Here is a 15,384-nt window from a genome sequence, read left to right on the forward strand (position 1 = left end):
ATGATTAGTCCACATTTACCCATAATGCAACAGTGCGGCACATGTGCGGAGCCGCAGCGGGCACAGCGGTGGTCTTTCTGACCCCAAATAGTGTTTGCAGACCGCAGGATTGTGTGGTTGGAGTGCGAAGAAAAAAAAGAAAGAAAAGAAAAACACGTGCGTGCTGGGGAGTGGGGGTGAACATATGGCTTGGAAAAAAAGCAACTTTCCGGTGTGCTAAACGGCGTTTCCGTCCTTTTTTTTTTGTAAGCAGTCTTGACATGTCACCCTGGTGCTTGTTGAACAGTGTTGCTAAATGATCACCAAGGAGATAACGTGTTTCTTGAAAACACCCTCAAAAACCTAATCTGCACAACTGTGTTGGCGTCGCAGAGGATGTGGTAACGACTGTGGACTTGGTTTAAAAATATCTCCCTTAAAAAGCAGTTGATGCTGAGCGCATACATGAAAGAGAAGTATCGGCTTGGGTGTGAAGGCGTTGCATCAAGCCTCTTGATTTTGTAACTTACATTTAAAGCAATGTGTTGAAATGATTTGAGTTTGTTAACATTTATTTTGAAGGTAATATTGAATAAAGAATATTGATTAATAATGAATAATTCAGCTGAGACATTATTTAAAACAGCATGAAATGACACTTAGCCGTCAAATAATTTTAAATAATAATATTTGTAATATTATTTGATTTTTTAATATAATAAACATTACAAATAACATTTCTAATATAATGTAATAATATTTTTAATAATATGTTTTAATTATGTTTTTTTTATTTAATAGTGTATGATTCAAATTTGGAATTTTGAAAAACTGTCAAAAAAAATTATAATACAACTATTTAGCCATAGAGGGCTTAGAGTAGAAAAATCAGCTGATTTACCAACATTCGTCCTGGTAACGGCTTATAAGTCCCCAGGCCCTCCACTTTGACAGATGTTTGTCAGGAAGTTGTCGAGACCGCAGAGCTATTCTTGGGCCCTCCTGCATTGTTTGGGGATCCAGAAACCAACCAAACAAAATCTGACAAAGCCAATATATAACATCCAGGACTGTGTACGTACAACATCGGCATCATGACAAGAAGTGCCCAAATTCATCTCCGCTCCTTGTAAATGACTGTTTAAAAAAAAAAAGGGGACAGAATCCAACTGGCTTAATTGTCATTGTTCCAAATAAAAAAAATCGTAACATGGGATTAAACCCCTTGCCAACAGCTTTACATTACAAGGTGAAGTTAAATAAACTAATATTGTGAATAAAACCTGTAAAATATTAATTTGGGGTTTGTTTGGGGGCGGGGGGGGGGGGTTCCAATTATTTAGTAGTTGTGATTTTATGGGTTTTTTTTCTCCCTATTATTAGTCTCCAAAAATAACCGTGTAAGCTTAGAGACGGCATGTTTCAGTACTGTGACGCTATGCGCTTCATCTTTAGGTTGTGACAGATGTTTACAATGACTTCATAGTGGTGAAAGTGCCCTAAAAGAGGTGAACCGTACAGGATCGCGCAAACACGCTCCACGCAGGGAAACGTTCCAGTATCAACAATGCGCTTGTTATTCCTGCACGGAATAAATATTATCTTCGCCGCTCGGCGTTCTCGGCGTCACGGCGCGGCTCGTAGTGTCATCCCTTCAACATGTGTCGGAATAGCTTCTCTTTTCAAATAATATGCCTCCCACACGTGTTTCGATAACCTCTCAATGACCTTGTTTGTCATACAGGCAACACTGGACTTTTCTGATTAACTTCCCAATACTTAGATGACAAGTCGTTTGACGGAACGCAACTGCTGAGGCAGAAATGTGATTTAAATGTTGATTTTGACACTCAAACACGACAACTGACGACCATTCTGCCACGCTTTTCTGGTGATTTTGTGTTTGGTGCGTCCTCGGGAACCCCTTGAACTATTCAAGGCCCTGAACAATATGTCACAAACACGTCCCTGAGTGATTACAGCGCTACAATGAGCTATAAAACACTATTCCCAGAAGCCCTCCGTCCATCAACACGCCTCCGGGCGTTTTGGCTCAGTGACCTGACGCCGAGCGAGTCAAGGCATTCGGGCATTCCACCGGCACGCCTAAAACATCACCCTGCCAAACACGAGGTGACGGAATGAACGCAGCAAGTTTATTCTTAAGCTGCTAGACAGACAGACAGACAGACAGACAGACAGACAGAGAGACAGACATACAGACAGACAGACAGAGAGACAAATAGATAGTTCGATGAATGGACCCATAGACAGAAAGAGAGATAGATAGATGATAGATAGATAGATAGATAGATAGATAGATAGATAGATAGATAGATAGATAGATAGATACGTAGATAGATTGACCCATGGACAGATAGATAGACAGACAGACAGCAGCCAGACAGACAGACAGACAGACAGACAGACAGACAGACAGATGACTCAACCAGTGTTACTTGTTCCTACTAAGTCTTTCCTGACGCTGATGAACAGTCAGTCGTACCACTGATGACAAATGTATTTCTTTTTAAGTCGCTCTGGTCAGAAGCGTCCAATAAATGGCGTAACGTACTGTAACACACACGATCCCCATATAAATGCTACATGAGGCCCCCATGCGTACAGTTCTTCCCATCTTAGTAAAGGTCAAGACGGAAAAACAAAGTGAAGGGGTAGCGGTGACATGGGAGGAACTATATGTCCTCTTTATGCATTCAGGGGCCAAACGTGGAGTTTGATGTCAGCAGTTCCGTTTCCTCATGCCTGAACGCTCACAGCCAGCTTATGGAGATAAAAATGAGGAAGCGGGGAAAAAAGACCAATTCGAAATTATTATTTAAATTGTATTTGGTGGTGAGGAAATGATTCCTTTGCTGGGGTGGGGTTGACGAGGACAAAGGGTTTAAACTGGGTTGCGGCGTTATTTTATTAAATGTCCTTTTGTGCGTGCAATGATGGAAGAGGCCAAGCGCTGTAATTGCTTTTTCATGGTGAGCTTCCGGAATGAGGCTTGACATGAGCGCCGGTGATATTGTTGAGGCCCAGATGCCAAAAAGTCAAAAAGGAGAGAAAGTCGTATACATGTCATCGCATCCATTAGCCGCTGCACTGTCCATGGGAGGGTGAGCCAGCCGAAACAATACCCAGCCCCACAGCCCAAACCAAACTGTCTCTGACCCCGAGTTCCTGCTGCACGGTTCAGACGGACTGTGGAGCGGGGGGACGATGAAGGGGTAGACAGGAGAGCGAGGGAGGGAGTGAGACAGAGAGAGAGCGAGGGAGAGAGCGGGGGGAGGGGGTGAGATAGAGAGAGAGAGAGAGAGAGAGAGAGAAGGAGAGGGAGGGGTGAGAGGGGGGGGTGAGAGAGAACGGGAGAGGGGGGTGAGAGAGAGAGAGGGAGGGGGGGGTGAGAGAGAAAGAGAGGGAGAGCGGTGTGAGAGAGAGCGGGAGAGGGGGGGTGAGAGACAGGCGGAGTGAGAGAGAGGGAGACAGAGATAGAGGGAGGGGGTTAGAAAGTGAGAGAGAGATGAGAGGGGGGCGAGGGAGAGTGGGAGGGGGGATGAGAGAGAGAGAGAGAGAGAGAGAGAGAGAGAGAGAAAGAGAGAGAGAGAGAGAGAGAGAAAGGGAAGAGGGTGAGAGAGAGGGATGTGAGAGAGAGAGAGGGAGAGGGAGGGGGTGATAGAGAGAGGAAGAGGTGGATGAGAGAGATAGAAAGAGGGGGGTGAGAGGGAGATAGAGAGGGGGATGAGAGAGATAGAGAGAGGGGGGTGAGAGAGAGAGGGGGGGATGAGAGAGATAGAGGGTGGTGAGAGAGAGAGAGAGAGGGAGAGGGGGATGAGAGAGAGGTTAGGGTGAGAGAGAGAGAGAGGGAGAGGGAGGGGGTGATAGAGAGAGGAAGAGGTGGATGAGAGAGATAGAGAGAGGGGGTGAGAGGGAGAGAGAGAGGGGGATGAGAGAGATAGAGAGAGGGGGATGAGAGAGAGAGGGGGGGATGAGAGAGATAGAGGGTGGTGAGAGAGAGAGAGAGAGGGAGGGGGTGAGAGAGAGATAGAGAGGGAGAGGGGGATGAGAGAGCGGTTAGGGTGAGAGAGAGAGAGAGAGAGGGAGAGGGAGGGGGTGATAGAGAGAGGAAGAGGTGGATGAGAGAGATAGAGAGAGGGGGGTGAGAGAGAGGGGGGGGGATGAGAGAGATAGAGAGAGGGGGATGAGAGAGATAGAGAGAGGGGGGTGAGAGAGAGAGGGGGGGATGAGAGAGATAGAGAGAGGGTGGTGAGAGAGAGAGAGAGAGGGGGAGAGAGAGGGACGGGGTGAGAAAGAGATAGAGAGGGAGAGAGAGGGAAAGAGAGGGGGGGTGAGAGAGAGATAGAGAGCGAGAGAGAGGGAGAGAGAGGGAGGGGGTGAGAGAGAGATAGAGAGGGAGAGAGAGGGAAAGAGAGGGTGGGGGTGAGAGAGAGATAGAGAGGGAGAGAGAGGGAAAGAGAGGGGGGGGTGAGAGAGAGATAGAGAGGGAGAGAGAGGGAGAGAGAGGGAGGGGGTGAGAGAGAGATAGAGAGGGAGAGAGAGGGAGAGAGAGGGAGGGGGTGAGAGAGAGATAGAGAGGGAGAGAGAGGGAGAGAGAGGGAGGTTAGGGTGAGAGAGAGAGTGAGGGAGAGATTAAGGGGGAGAGAGAGAGAGAGGGGGGTGACAGAGAAGAGAGGTGCAAGGCCTAAGACTGGTCCATCACTGTCATGGACAGGTTTTTTCGTCTGGGAAACTTTCGGGTTTATTTAGTCTCCTCGGTTGCAGTGTTGCAAAGTAACAAAGTAATAGTACTTTATTACTGTGCTTAAGTACATTGTCTACAAAGAAAGTATCTGTACATTAAGTGAATTCAGTTTCTGAGACTTTCAACTTCTATTGCGTTATATTTCAAAACAAATATCTCAAAAACGTTTAACTTTATTACATTTTCTTCACACTACTTCACGCTACTTTATTTCAAATAAAAGAAAACAGGGACTGGACTGATGAAGCTGCTCAGTGATTCAGCTCCATCTTTACTTTCTTTGTGAAGTTATAATCAGTATGTGCATGAGCGATCGTCTGCAGAAAAAAAAAAGAGTTCCAGTCGCAATTTATGCCGTATAATAGCCTCTGTCACACCGGGGCTCTGGATAGGACAAATTATTTTACTATAAATAATTAAAGTACATTTAAGAGCAAGTACTTATACACTGTAATTAAAGTATTATCCAGCACTGGGACTTGGTAAAGATATTCTTCAGGGTTTATTTAGTCTCTTCACAGGGAGAGATATGTGTATGATGCAGAATACCAGAGCAGTCTTCATAACCTTTCGGACAACCCTATATCAGCAAAAATAAATACATTACTGATTATTCTGTTCCAACTCAATTTGATTCTTTCCTCCCCTGGTAGATGCCACCACAGAAGGATTTTTGTTTGTTTGTTTGTTTGTTTGTTTGTTTTTAATGTAATTGTTGTCACATTATTAGATTTGCAAAATCTGCCACAGTCCTTTGACGACAGGACACACACACACACACACACACGCACACGCACACGCACACGCACACGCACACACACGCCCCTTTTTCCTTTGACCCCCACCCCTCTGCTTCCGTTTTGTTTTTTTACGAGCCTAGAAACGCATCACGGAGCAGAGGGGCCGCCTCTCCACCGCACACACACACACACACACACACACACACACACACACACACACACACACACACACACACACACACACACACACACACACACACACCATACCCATACCTGACTCAGAGAAGGAGGGACCGGGACCCATTACACCCATTGTAACGCATATAACAGCAGAATGGCAGACACACGTCCAGAAAAGCAGTTCAACAGAGACACACAAGGATGAGAGGAGCCGCCGCTGCTGATGTGTGGCTTTTATTTTGAAAGCTACCTCTGCCACACAGTTGTTTAGTGTGAGAATTACATTTTTATTTCTTCTGGATCAGTGTTTCTACAGAAGAAGGAGAAGAAGAAGAAGAAGCAGAAACTCCTGTCCTCCGGGACAGGTTATCTTTTGCGTATCTTGTTTTGTGGTATTCCTTATTTTTTCCCCCTGGAAAGGATCAAGTTTATTCAACATGACAACCAGGGGCTTCCTCGTTGTGGGTGAGTCACATCCAACATCTGTTTCCAGTGGAAAAACAGTAGCCTGTATGAAGGGAGTTAAAATAGTATGAATTCACTGGAAGATAATACTCTGTATATATGTTAAATATGAAAACAGATATTTTACAGCACTTCTCATATTAAAGAAGGCCTAATTTCCTTTTATATAAATTGCCTTAGTTATTAAATAATACAAAATGTTTTAGTATTATTTTAAAATCGTTGGTGTTATTTATATTATTGTTTATATTGATATTATTATTCATATTATTATTGTTATATAAAACCTCCTCAGCAGATGAAATTGCTGCACCTGCATGATATTTCTTTTTCTGTTTTACAAAAAAAAGTATACGTTTAAGTTAGAAAATCTAGAAGCGCTTATGCTGAGTTTTAGTTGTATTTTCCTCCCCCAGATTTCAGCTGAACAGAGAAACCTTCTCTCTCATTACTCACGTGCACTCTTATTTACATCAGTTAAACCCCAGTTATCGTCACATTATTTATTTATACGTTCAGTAAATGGAAACGCCTCACCCCGCTGTGCCTTTCTTACCACATCACTTATGCCGTGCAGCTGTTCTCTGACTTCTGTGCGTTCCCCCTTTTTTTTCCGACAGATCAACTTGTCTGCGCCTGAAACGGCACAATGGGGTTCTGTTCTTCTGCCTTTATATACACTATGAGCTCATGCCGCTGAAGCCCGATAGGGTCCCACGCTTTACACTCACATGTCAGACACAAGTCCTACAGACGCTCCCTCGGGCCAGAGCGCCCGGATGCTGCGTCGCCATGCGATCACAGCAAGGTGACAACGCTGATCCAGAGATTCTCCGTCTGAGGGGCTCCCTCATACGGAGAAGAATTCAGAACAGTCCGGGGGCCCGTGGTGGTTTTTCCCCTCGGCTGATCCTCCACTCCAGTATTTGAGCAAACAAGCAAATAAATAAACAGACAAACAATTCCATTATTTCCAATACTTAAACCCTTTTTGGCAGCTCTCCCTCGTCACTATGACGACTGCAGAGGCGCGACTGCCGTCGTAACAGTTGAAGATCATGGAGTAATAGTGCCATCTGATGCTTCCTTACACAAAGGAAGCTGGGTTCTCCGGACATCACGTCTATAGTTTCGGGGGGATTGTGGGCCAATCCTGTGTGCACATACTGTTGAAACAATATAAGGAAACGAGGGGGACAAAATTGGCATTTGCTTTTCTGCAAAGTTTGGCCAAAAAATGTTGGCACTTTATGCCTGCATGTACAGTATGTGTTTTGTAAAATGCACATGAAGGTAGATTCAATGTTAAAGTGACAATCCCGCAATATTATTTTGTTAAAAAAAAAATCCCACGTTTGATACTTTATTCGGTTTATTTACAGCCATTCTACTTCTTATGCCCATGCTCCTCTATATGTATGTCTCCATCTATTATATATATTGGGAAAATACAAGAAGTGAAAGGCGGCCGCGGTGAATTTGATGAAGCAGCGGGGTTAGTTGTGGACACGTAACTGTCCACATGGACCGACATTCACAAAAAAGAACAGCAAAGATCACCGATACCAGCTCAAGTGAGTAAGAAAAAAAGAAAAAGCAACTCAGTCAGTCAGAAGAAAGCAAACTATGGGGGAAAGACGAAAAAAACATTGAAATTTTGAATGGAATCCTGGGACCCAACACAGACGGCGTTATGGATTACCACTTTAAGAGGAGCAATTTCATTGTTTACACTGATAGTCAACGGAGGAACTTGTGACCTTTACAGGTCAACTAAAGAGCCTCTTCTTGCTTTGCAGCTCTTCACCTCTACCTTGCAATGGCGCAGCAAGAGACATCCTGCCCTATAGGATATAATTTGGTAGATGGGCGCTGTGATGGTATGATTTCTAATTTATACAAATTATTCAACTCATTCTAATTTTTATGAACATTAAGAATCTCAGCATTTAGGTTTATAAATGGCCCTTTCTGAATAGGGGGTCAGTTACCGTCATTATTTTTGCCTCAATGATTATATATTGAATAACAATGTGATTATTATGGAAGTTTAGGGACGATTATTAGATTAATATAAATTGTGACGCTCATTAATTTCACGCTCCAGAGTGATTATTATCGACGCCAAATGAACCCGGGTACATTGCGGTCGGCCACATTTACATTTAGATGAATCTCTCGAACGCGAGCGCCGCTCCCCTCTCGCGGACCTCATTTGGCTGGTTTTGTTCTTTTTTTGATTTAAGATCAGAACGAATGCGTGGACGAGGACTATCCGGAGTTCGAGCACCCGTGCGGAGATAACGCCGACTGCATCAACACCGAGGGGAGCTTCTCCTGCAGGTGCGCCGATGGATTCGCGTCGGGCCAAGGGAACCACGCGTTCACGCCCGAGAGCGCTCTCACATGCAAAGGTAAAAAGAAAACCCGTTCCACGTGCGACATTGTCTCCTGGAACAACAGCAGCAACAGCGCTCGCGATAATGCCAAGCGGGAGATGTCGCCGTCTTTATTTGTGAAGAGGCGTTCAAGAAAGCGCGCTCATGCCCAGTTCACACCAAAGGACTTGAGAGTCCCAGGCACAACGTTCATCGTCCGAAACCCTGGTGATCGGTTCCGGATTAAGCCCCGGCTGATTCGGTTTGAAGTCTCAAGACTCCACCAGGATAGAAAAGGAGTCTTCAAACGCATGCCGCTGCCCCGCGGAGGTCTTTCGAATGCCTTTGTTTTGGTGTATCTCAGCCATAAGCGGCTTTCCGGGGAAAAAAAAAAAAAAAAAAAACCTAGAAAAATGATTCATAGCATATAAAACTGCTTCAAATGTAGAATGCACATACACATCAACACACCTGGAGGAACACAAAGGTGGTGTGAATAGACGTAGTCAAGTGGTAAAGTTGAGGTTCGAACGGTCACCGTTTCACCATGGAGGGTCTGCCCCCCCCCACCCCCACGCTTCCAGATATCAACGAGTGCCTGCAGGAAGGGGACCTCTGCGGACCCTACGCCCTGTGCCACAACAACGTCCCGTCCTACTCCTGCTTCTGCGAGGTGGGATTCATCGCCTCCACCAAAGTCGAAGCCTTTCGCCTAGGCGACAACGTGACGTGTGAAGGTTAGACGCCAGTATTTTGACTGATATATATATATATATATATATACAATAAGTACAATAAAGACATTTGTCACAATATCAAACGAAAGCAACCTTTCTCTCACAAGAGTTATATAGAGGTATATATATACAGTATATCAGTATATATATATATATATATATATATACTGATGTTTCCTGATATATGTATATATATGTGTGTGTGTGTGTGTGTGTGTGTGTGTGTGTATATATATATATATATATATATTCACACACACACACACACACACACACACACACACACACACATATATATATGTATATATATAACATAAGCGTGTTATAGAATATATATATATTCCTTATGTATACTGATATATAATGATGTAATAATGATATATACTGGTACATACATATATACTGTACTATATGGATGTATACTGCTATATCAGCAGTGCATGTAATAAGCAGAGAGTGTACTTCCCCAGTACTCTAGTGGCATCACTGGGATTTGAATGTTTGTGTATGTTTTTAATGGAACCAAATGGAACCATAAGCCAGAGCAATTACTGTATGTCCCAGGATCTGCTCTGATCTCTTCTGAATTGAGGCTTTTTTGTTTGTTTTTATTGATAGATATAGATGAATGTCATTTTGAGGAAGCCTGTAACGAGAACGCTTCATGCGTCAACACCCAGGGGAAGTTCTCCTGCGTCTGCAACCCTGGTTTTGTACAGACAAGGGGCAAGTCTCCTGAATATGAGGAGAAATGTGAAGGTAAGGGTGATTAAATGTTGATCAAATAATACATTTATGAAGTAAAAAAAAAAAATCTAACAATTTTCTTTTTCCTTAAAATCTGGCTCGGTTAGATTATGGTTGAAATTCTCAATCTTTTTTTTTTAAGGTAATGTCACAGTATCACAATGTCACAACAATGTCATGTTCAATTTTCTTTCTGGGAAGTTGTTGAAAATATGTTTCTCACAACTTGAAAAGTTCACCTTGAAAAGCTGGAAATCGGCCTAAATCCAGACCACTGCGTACAGTGTTTGGGGACGTGAATCTTTCAGTGGTCCGCGCAGGAAACAGATTGTCCTTTGTTTCCATCCCATCGATTCGTCTCCATTTTTAGACATATGTGTGATCGAGAAGACAATCTGTGGAAATGGGACCTGCCACCGCGGAGTTGACGGCCATTACTGCGCGTGCCACGCCGGCTTCACCAACTACGGCCGCCGCAAGTCTCCCTGCGCCGGTAAGGAGCGCCACTTCCCCCCCACATTCTGCCTTTAACTAATGTAAATAACCAATTTTACTTGCAAGCGTTGCTCGCTCTTTACTGAGGCACTTCCATCTGGAAAGACAAAAAACCTAACACCGTAAAAAGAAAAACACACGCACGACACACACACACACACACACACACACACACACACACGCACACACACACACACACACACACACACACACACACTCACACACTACAACTGCAATCCCAAGCAATAACTGTGCAATATACTGTAATTAATTTAGACCTATGATCGGTCCATTGATATCCTCCATATTACTGTGTACATATGTATTTATTCTATACAGTCATTTCCCCCAACCTCTACTTACTGTATATCTACACTCAGTACTTGCAGCAACCACACTGAGGAGCCTTTGAGCCCCTGCCATAGCCTTTTAATTGGTCTGTGTAGTTGTCTGTGTATTTAGCGTTTTGGATTCTCTCATTTTTCGCTTCTCTGTCTCTCAAATTGTGCACAAGAGATGTTCCTCGTACACGCAAAATGTACCAAATAAAACCCGTTGCATTCTGGTTCTTTCCTTCTGTTTCCCCACGCCAGAGATAAACTGTGACGTATTCGGGGAAGGTCTCCACCTGGAACAGGTGGATACGAACTTCATTTATCTGTTTAAAATATCTGCGGTCCGGTAAATCCCCGCCCCCGTCAGACACTAATCTCCTTCTCACTTTCATCCCTGCACAGACTCTTCCAGCTGTGGTGCCTGTTGTGAGCCTGCTGAAGAACAGCTGTTTGGAGCTCAGCGAGAGCGAAACGCCCTCTGATCTGGACTGGAAAGGCCTTCTAGAGGTATTAATTATTAATAATTGTTAGAATTATTATAATTATAAATTTTAATACATTAATTAATTATTATAATACAGAAAAAATATGAATAATAATAATAACAATTATTATAATACAGAAATGCAAATGCAATCAAATTAAATTCACATTGAAATCCAATAACAGTGATGGGTCGGCTGCTCCCTCCAGCATTGTTTTGGCGTGTCCAAGCATAACATTCTGGACTGTTGACGCTGAAATGTGTTGCCGGGCCGCGCCGTCCCAAAAAGGTCTCTCTCCACTCTGACTCGGGCTCCTGTTTCCTCCCACGCATACTTTCCCTCCTCCTCCTCCTCCTCCTCCTCCTAATCCTCCTCCTCCTCCTCCTCCTCCTCCTCACGCCTCCGCAGAGGCTGCTGTCCATGGTCGACAGGCTCCTGTCTGGCGGGGCCCTGAATGATAACAGGAAGGTCTCCACCCTGCTGAGCGTGGTGGAGGGGGCTCTGCGGCTTGTCGGACCTCTCACAAACGCCACCCGAGTCCAGACAGCCTGCGCTCAAGCAGGTGACCACGCGGGGCTCGCAGGAGAGCAGCTTCCCCCAGCTTTACATTTTTTTTTTTTAAGTGTCGCGCGTCGGCCCGGAGTCAATGAACGGAATAGGCGGAAGAAGCACTCAAAAGTAGAAATGACTCTAGTAAAACGTGAAAGTGACACATTGATATTTCTACTTAAGATATGGTGGTATAAAAAGGATGATGTGAGATAAAATAAAGCTTTATTAATCCTGGCGCAAAATTCTGGCGTTGCAGCGGCAAAAAACAGTGCAACAGTCAAGGAAGAGAGACAAATTAGAATGAGATTAGAGATAACACATAATGCACACTGTCTATCAATGTACACAGTGGAGCAGTCAGCCCAATATGGGGAAGTAGCAGTTATGTCCACAGTAAGTACAAGTTACAGTATTGCAGCATTACTAATACCAGGCATACAGTAGTGACAGAAGTAAACAAAAAGAAAGTGTCATACAGTAATATCAGTAGGAGCACGAGGAGGCCCCAGCTCTTAAACAATCAAAACTAAAAGTACTTGTCATATCCAGTGCTCTGATATAACAGAGCCCAGATCTTGATTACCATTTACAAAACAAAAATTGAATGGTTTAAGTGGTGTCGTATTAATTTAAAATCATGTGGGCCTAATGAATCACTGATGAGCAGTTTGATAGATCCAGCCCCTGATTTTAAAGGGGACCTTGTGCAAAACATGATGATCAACATCTTGCTTTTTCAGCGCTTGTGCACACGCTTTTGTGTCTCTGGCGGGCCTACGAACGCACAAACTGTGCGATAAGACAACTCAGTCAGGTTTTGTTTTTTTTGTGAGCTCCCTATTTCAGAAAACGTGTGATTCAACGAGCCGTTCAGATTGGCCTCTCTCTCCTACGTCGAGTGGAGGCTCATTAGAATTAGAACCGGCCCCCCCATCTAAGTATCTCCAAGGAATCCTGAGATTTGCCAAGATTGAGCCGTATTTTACCCTTCGCCCCCTGTTTGAATGTTTTCCCGTAAATCTGCTGTATTTTTAAGTTTTCCAAAAAAAAGAAAAAAAAGTTTTTTTAAGTTTGTCGCTGCGTGTTTCTCTAAACAAAACCAATAAAAACAGTGTGTTTTTTATTGTAGAAGTATTGATTTCCTCCATTTTCTAATTGAATGGAGAAAAAAAAGCCCTGTGCGTAATGGGGTAATATCAAGTAACATAAGCGTGTTATAGTAGAATAAAAAGTATAAATATTTGCTTGGAAATGCAGTGGAGTAAGAGTCATAGGTTTTCAAAACTTAATGTACTCACATGAATATTAACATAGTACAAACACTTGGAAAATGTACTTAAAAAAGCATAGAAACAAAGTACTTGTACTTTGATACTTTCCACCACTGCTGAACTATCTGTAGTTGAACATTGTGGCATAGCGATAGTGCAATTAAAAAAAACAAAACCTAGATTCAGAAAAGTCTCCCTCAGAATATCCATATCCATATTTTATTTCTTGTTCAAGTTCAAGTTCAAGTTCAAGTTCAAGAGATTATTTGTCACATACATATACATACGTTCATACATATATGCAGTGAAATGTCATGACACCCGGTGATTACGCACAATAAGCTCTATAAATACTAAAAAATACCAAAATGTGCGTAATCGACACAAGGTGCTCGCGCAGGCAGCCGCAAGGGGAGGCGCCACAATCGCGATTCTGGGTCCTATAATTATATAATAGGAGTAATTGACTGTGTTGTATTAAATATACATTTAAATCCTCCTAAAAGTAATTTTAAATAGCATTACATTATTTAATCTTACAACCAGACAGAGACTGGAAGAGTCACAGAAAGGCATAGAAGTGGACGTCCCTTTGGCCACATCCCACACTGATGAGCGCTTCATTGTGAACAGTGCCCCGCTGAACCGGATGATGATGCCACTCCAATTACATATTCCAACCTTAGTTATAAATCATCGTTCCCTTAATCATATGAAAAACAAACATGGGAAATGTCTCATCCGCTCAACTTTTCCACTGTCACAGAGCTGGTGCTGCAGGTGCAGAAGGGTCCGGTCCCGCCGACGGGTCCTCTGACGTTGTCCTCCAGCCACGTCACGCTGCAGATGCAGTGGGAAACGGCCGCAGGAGAGCCGTCCTCCTACCCAGGTTGTCGTCATCCACAAACGTGTTTTTTGCTTTTTTGTTTTTCGGCGCCGTAATGACATTCCCATTTGTTTCTACCACTTGAAGCCCCAATGGGACGACAAAGGAGCTAAACCCGGCGGGTGTCTTTTACAGGCTTCACAGCGGTGTCCCTGTTGAGCTATAAGACCTTGGAGGACTCCTTGAAGGGCGTCAACGCCTCCTTCAGTGGAATGAGCCCACCGGAGGGCCAGCGCTTCCAGCTCAACTCCAAAGTAGCCACCGTCACCGTTAGCAGCACACACACAGACCCCCTGAAAGAGTGCGTGGATTTAACATTCTACCACCTGCAGCAGGTAAGGAAACCAATGAAAACAAAACAAAAAAACAAAACAAAACGGTAATTATTGGAAAATGGGCCCCTCAACGGCGCGATCAGGACACCGAGGCCAAGCAGAGGGGTCTTGTATCAGGGGGTTATTTTGAGACAATGACCACACGTCGTCCCGCTGATCACACGGCTTCTTACTAAATAATATGGAACATTGAGAACCGACCACTGATTGCTGCTGCTGACAAAGCAAAATCAAATATTTCACAGAGTCGTGTAATACAAAAAAATTAAATAAATACAAATAAAATAAAAAAATATTTTTTAAATCTTGTCAGCAATGACTTCATTCTTAACCTCTACGGCATCGATCCAGCCGCAGTTCCTGCATCGGTGATTAAACACCGCTCTGATACTACAGTACTGATACTACTCTGATACTACATGTCGCATTCCTTTGACGAAAGCCGCCGCCAAAACTCTTTCGCAGTCGAACGGGATGAACCACACCTGCGTTTACTGGGATTTTTCGGAGAGCGGGGGGTCGTGGTCTCCCCTCGGCTGCAGCATGGTGGAGTCGGGCTCCAACCACACGGTCTGTTCCTGCAACCACCTCAGCAGCTTTGCGGTGCTCATGGCCCTTTCTGAAGGGGAGGTGAGGAGGACTTCTCCGTTAGACCAGTTCTATTGGCCGATCGTACACTGAAGTTATATGATAAGACCCGTCTATCCTTCTCTCTCTTCGCCTCCCTCGCTCCTTTTCCGCCAGGACCCGTTCTTGCTGCGGATGTTCACCTGGGTGGGCCTGCTGCTGTCTCTGCTCTGCCTGCTCATGTGCATCCTCACCTTCTCCCTGGTGCGCTCCATCCAGAGCACCCGCACCACCATCCACCTGCACCTGTGCATCAGCCTCTTCCTCGCCAACCTCGTGTTTCTGGCCGGCATCTCCCGCACCGAGAACCAGGTAACGACCCTCGAAGGCATCCCGGTCAGGATGCACAATAAACACCTGTCGGGATTAGCGACGAAAAGTGCGGCTCTTTTTTGAGGGTCGGC

At 44.3% G+C, this 15,384-nt stretch overlaps 1 protein-coding gene across 2 annotated transcripts in view; it reads left to right on the forward strand.

Moving 5' to 3' along the window:
• The first annotated feature begins 6,043 nt into the window (after positions 1-6,043).
• LOC307237173 (adhesion G protein-coupled receptor E5-like) overlaps positions 6,044-15,384 on the forward strand; it is a 12,340-nt gene continuing 2,999 nt past the window's right edge. The window contains exons 1-13 of one of the 2 annotated variants that reach the window (XM_080009833.1): positions 6,052-6,132; positions 7,932-8,012; positions 8,379-8,546; positions 9,095-9,247; positions 9,866-10,006; positions 10,365-10,487; positions 11,083-11,126; positions 11,227-11,331; positions 11,718-11,871; positions 13,899-14,021; positions 14,154-14,353; positions 14,819-14,983; positions 15,098-15,292. In XM_080009833.1, the coding sequence (XP_079865959.1) occupies positions 6,105-6,132; positions 7,932-8,012; positions 8,379-8,546; positions 9,095-9,247; positions 9,866-10,006; positions 10,365-10,487; positions 11,083-11,126; positions 11,227-11,331; positions 11,718-11,871; positions 13,899-14,021; positions 14,154-14,353; positions 14,819-14,983; positions 15,098-15,292 (1,680 nt within the window). In that variant the 5' untranslated portion in view covers positions 6,052-6,104. Of the gene's footprint in view, positions 6,133-7,931; positions 8,013-8,378; positions 8,547-9,094; positions 9,248-9,865; positions 10,007-10,364; positions 10,488-11,082; positions 11,127-11,226; positions 11,332-11,717; positions 11,872-13,898; positions 14,022-14,153; positions 14,354-14,818; positions 14,984-15,097; positions 15,293-15,384 lie in introns of both variants that reach the window. The other variant, XM_080009834.1, reaches the window with a different exon arrangement.

This window comes from Zeus faber (genome assembly GCF_960531495.2).
Source record: "Zeus faber genome assembly, chromosome: 11".
NCBI lineage: Eukaryota > Metazoa > Chordata > Actinopteri > Zeiformes > Zeidae > Zeus > Zeus faber.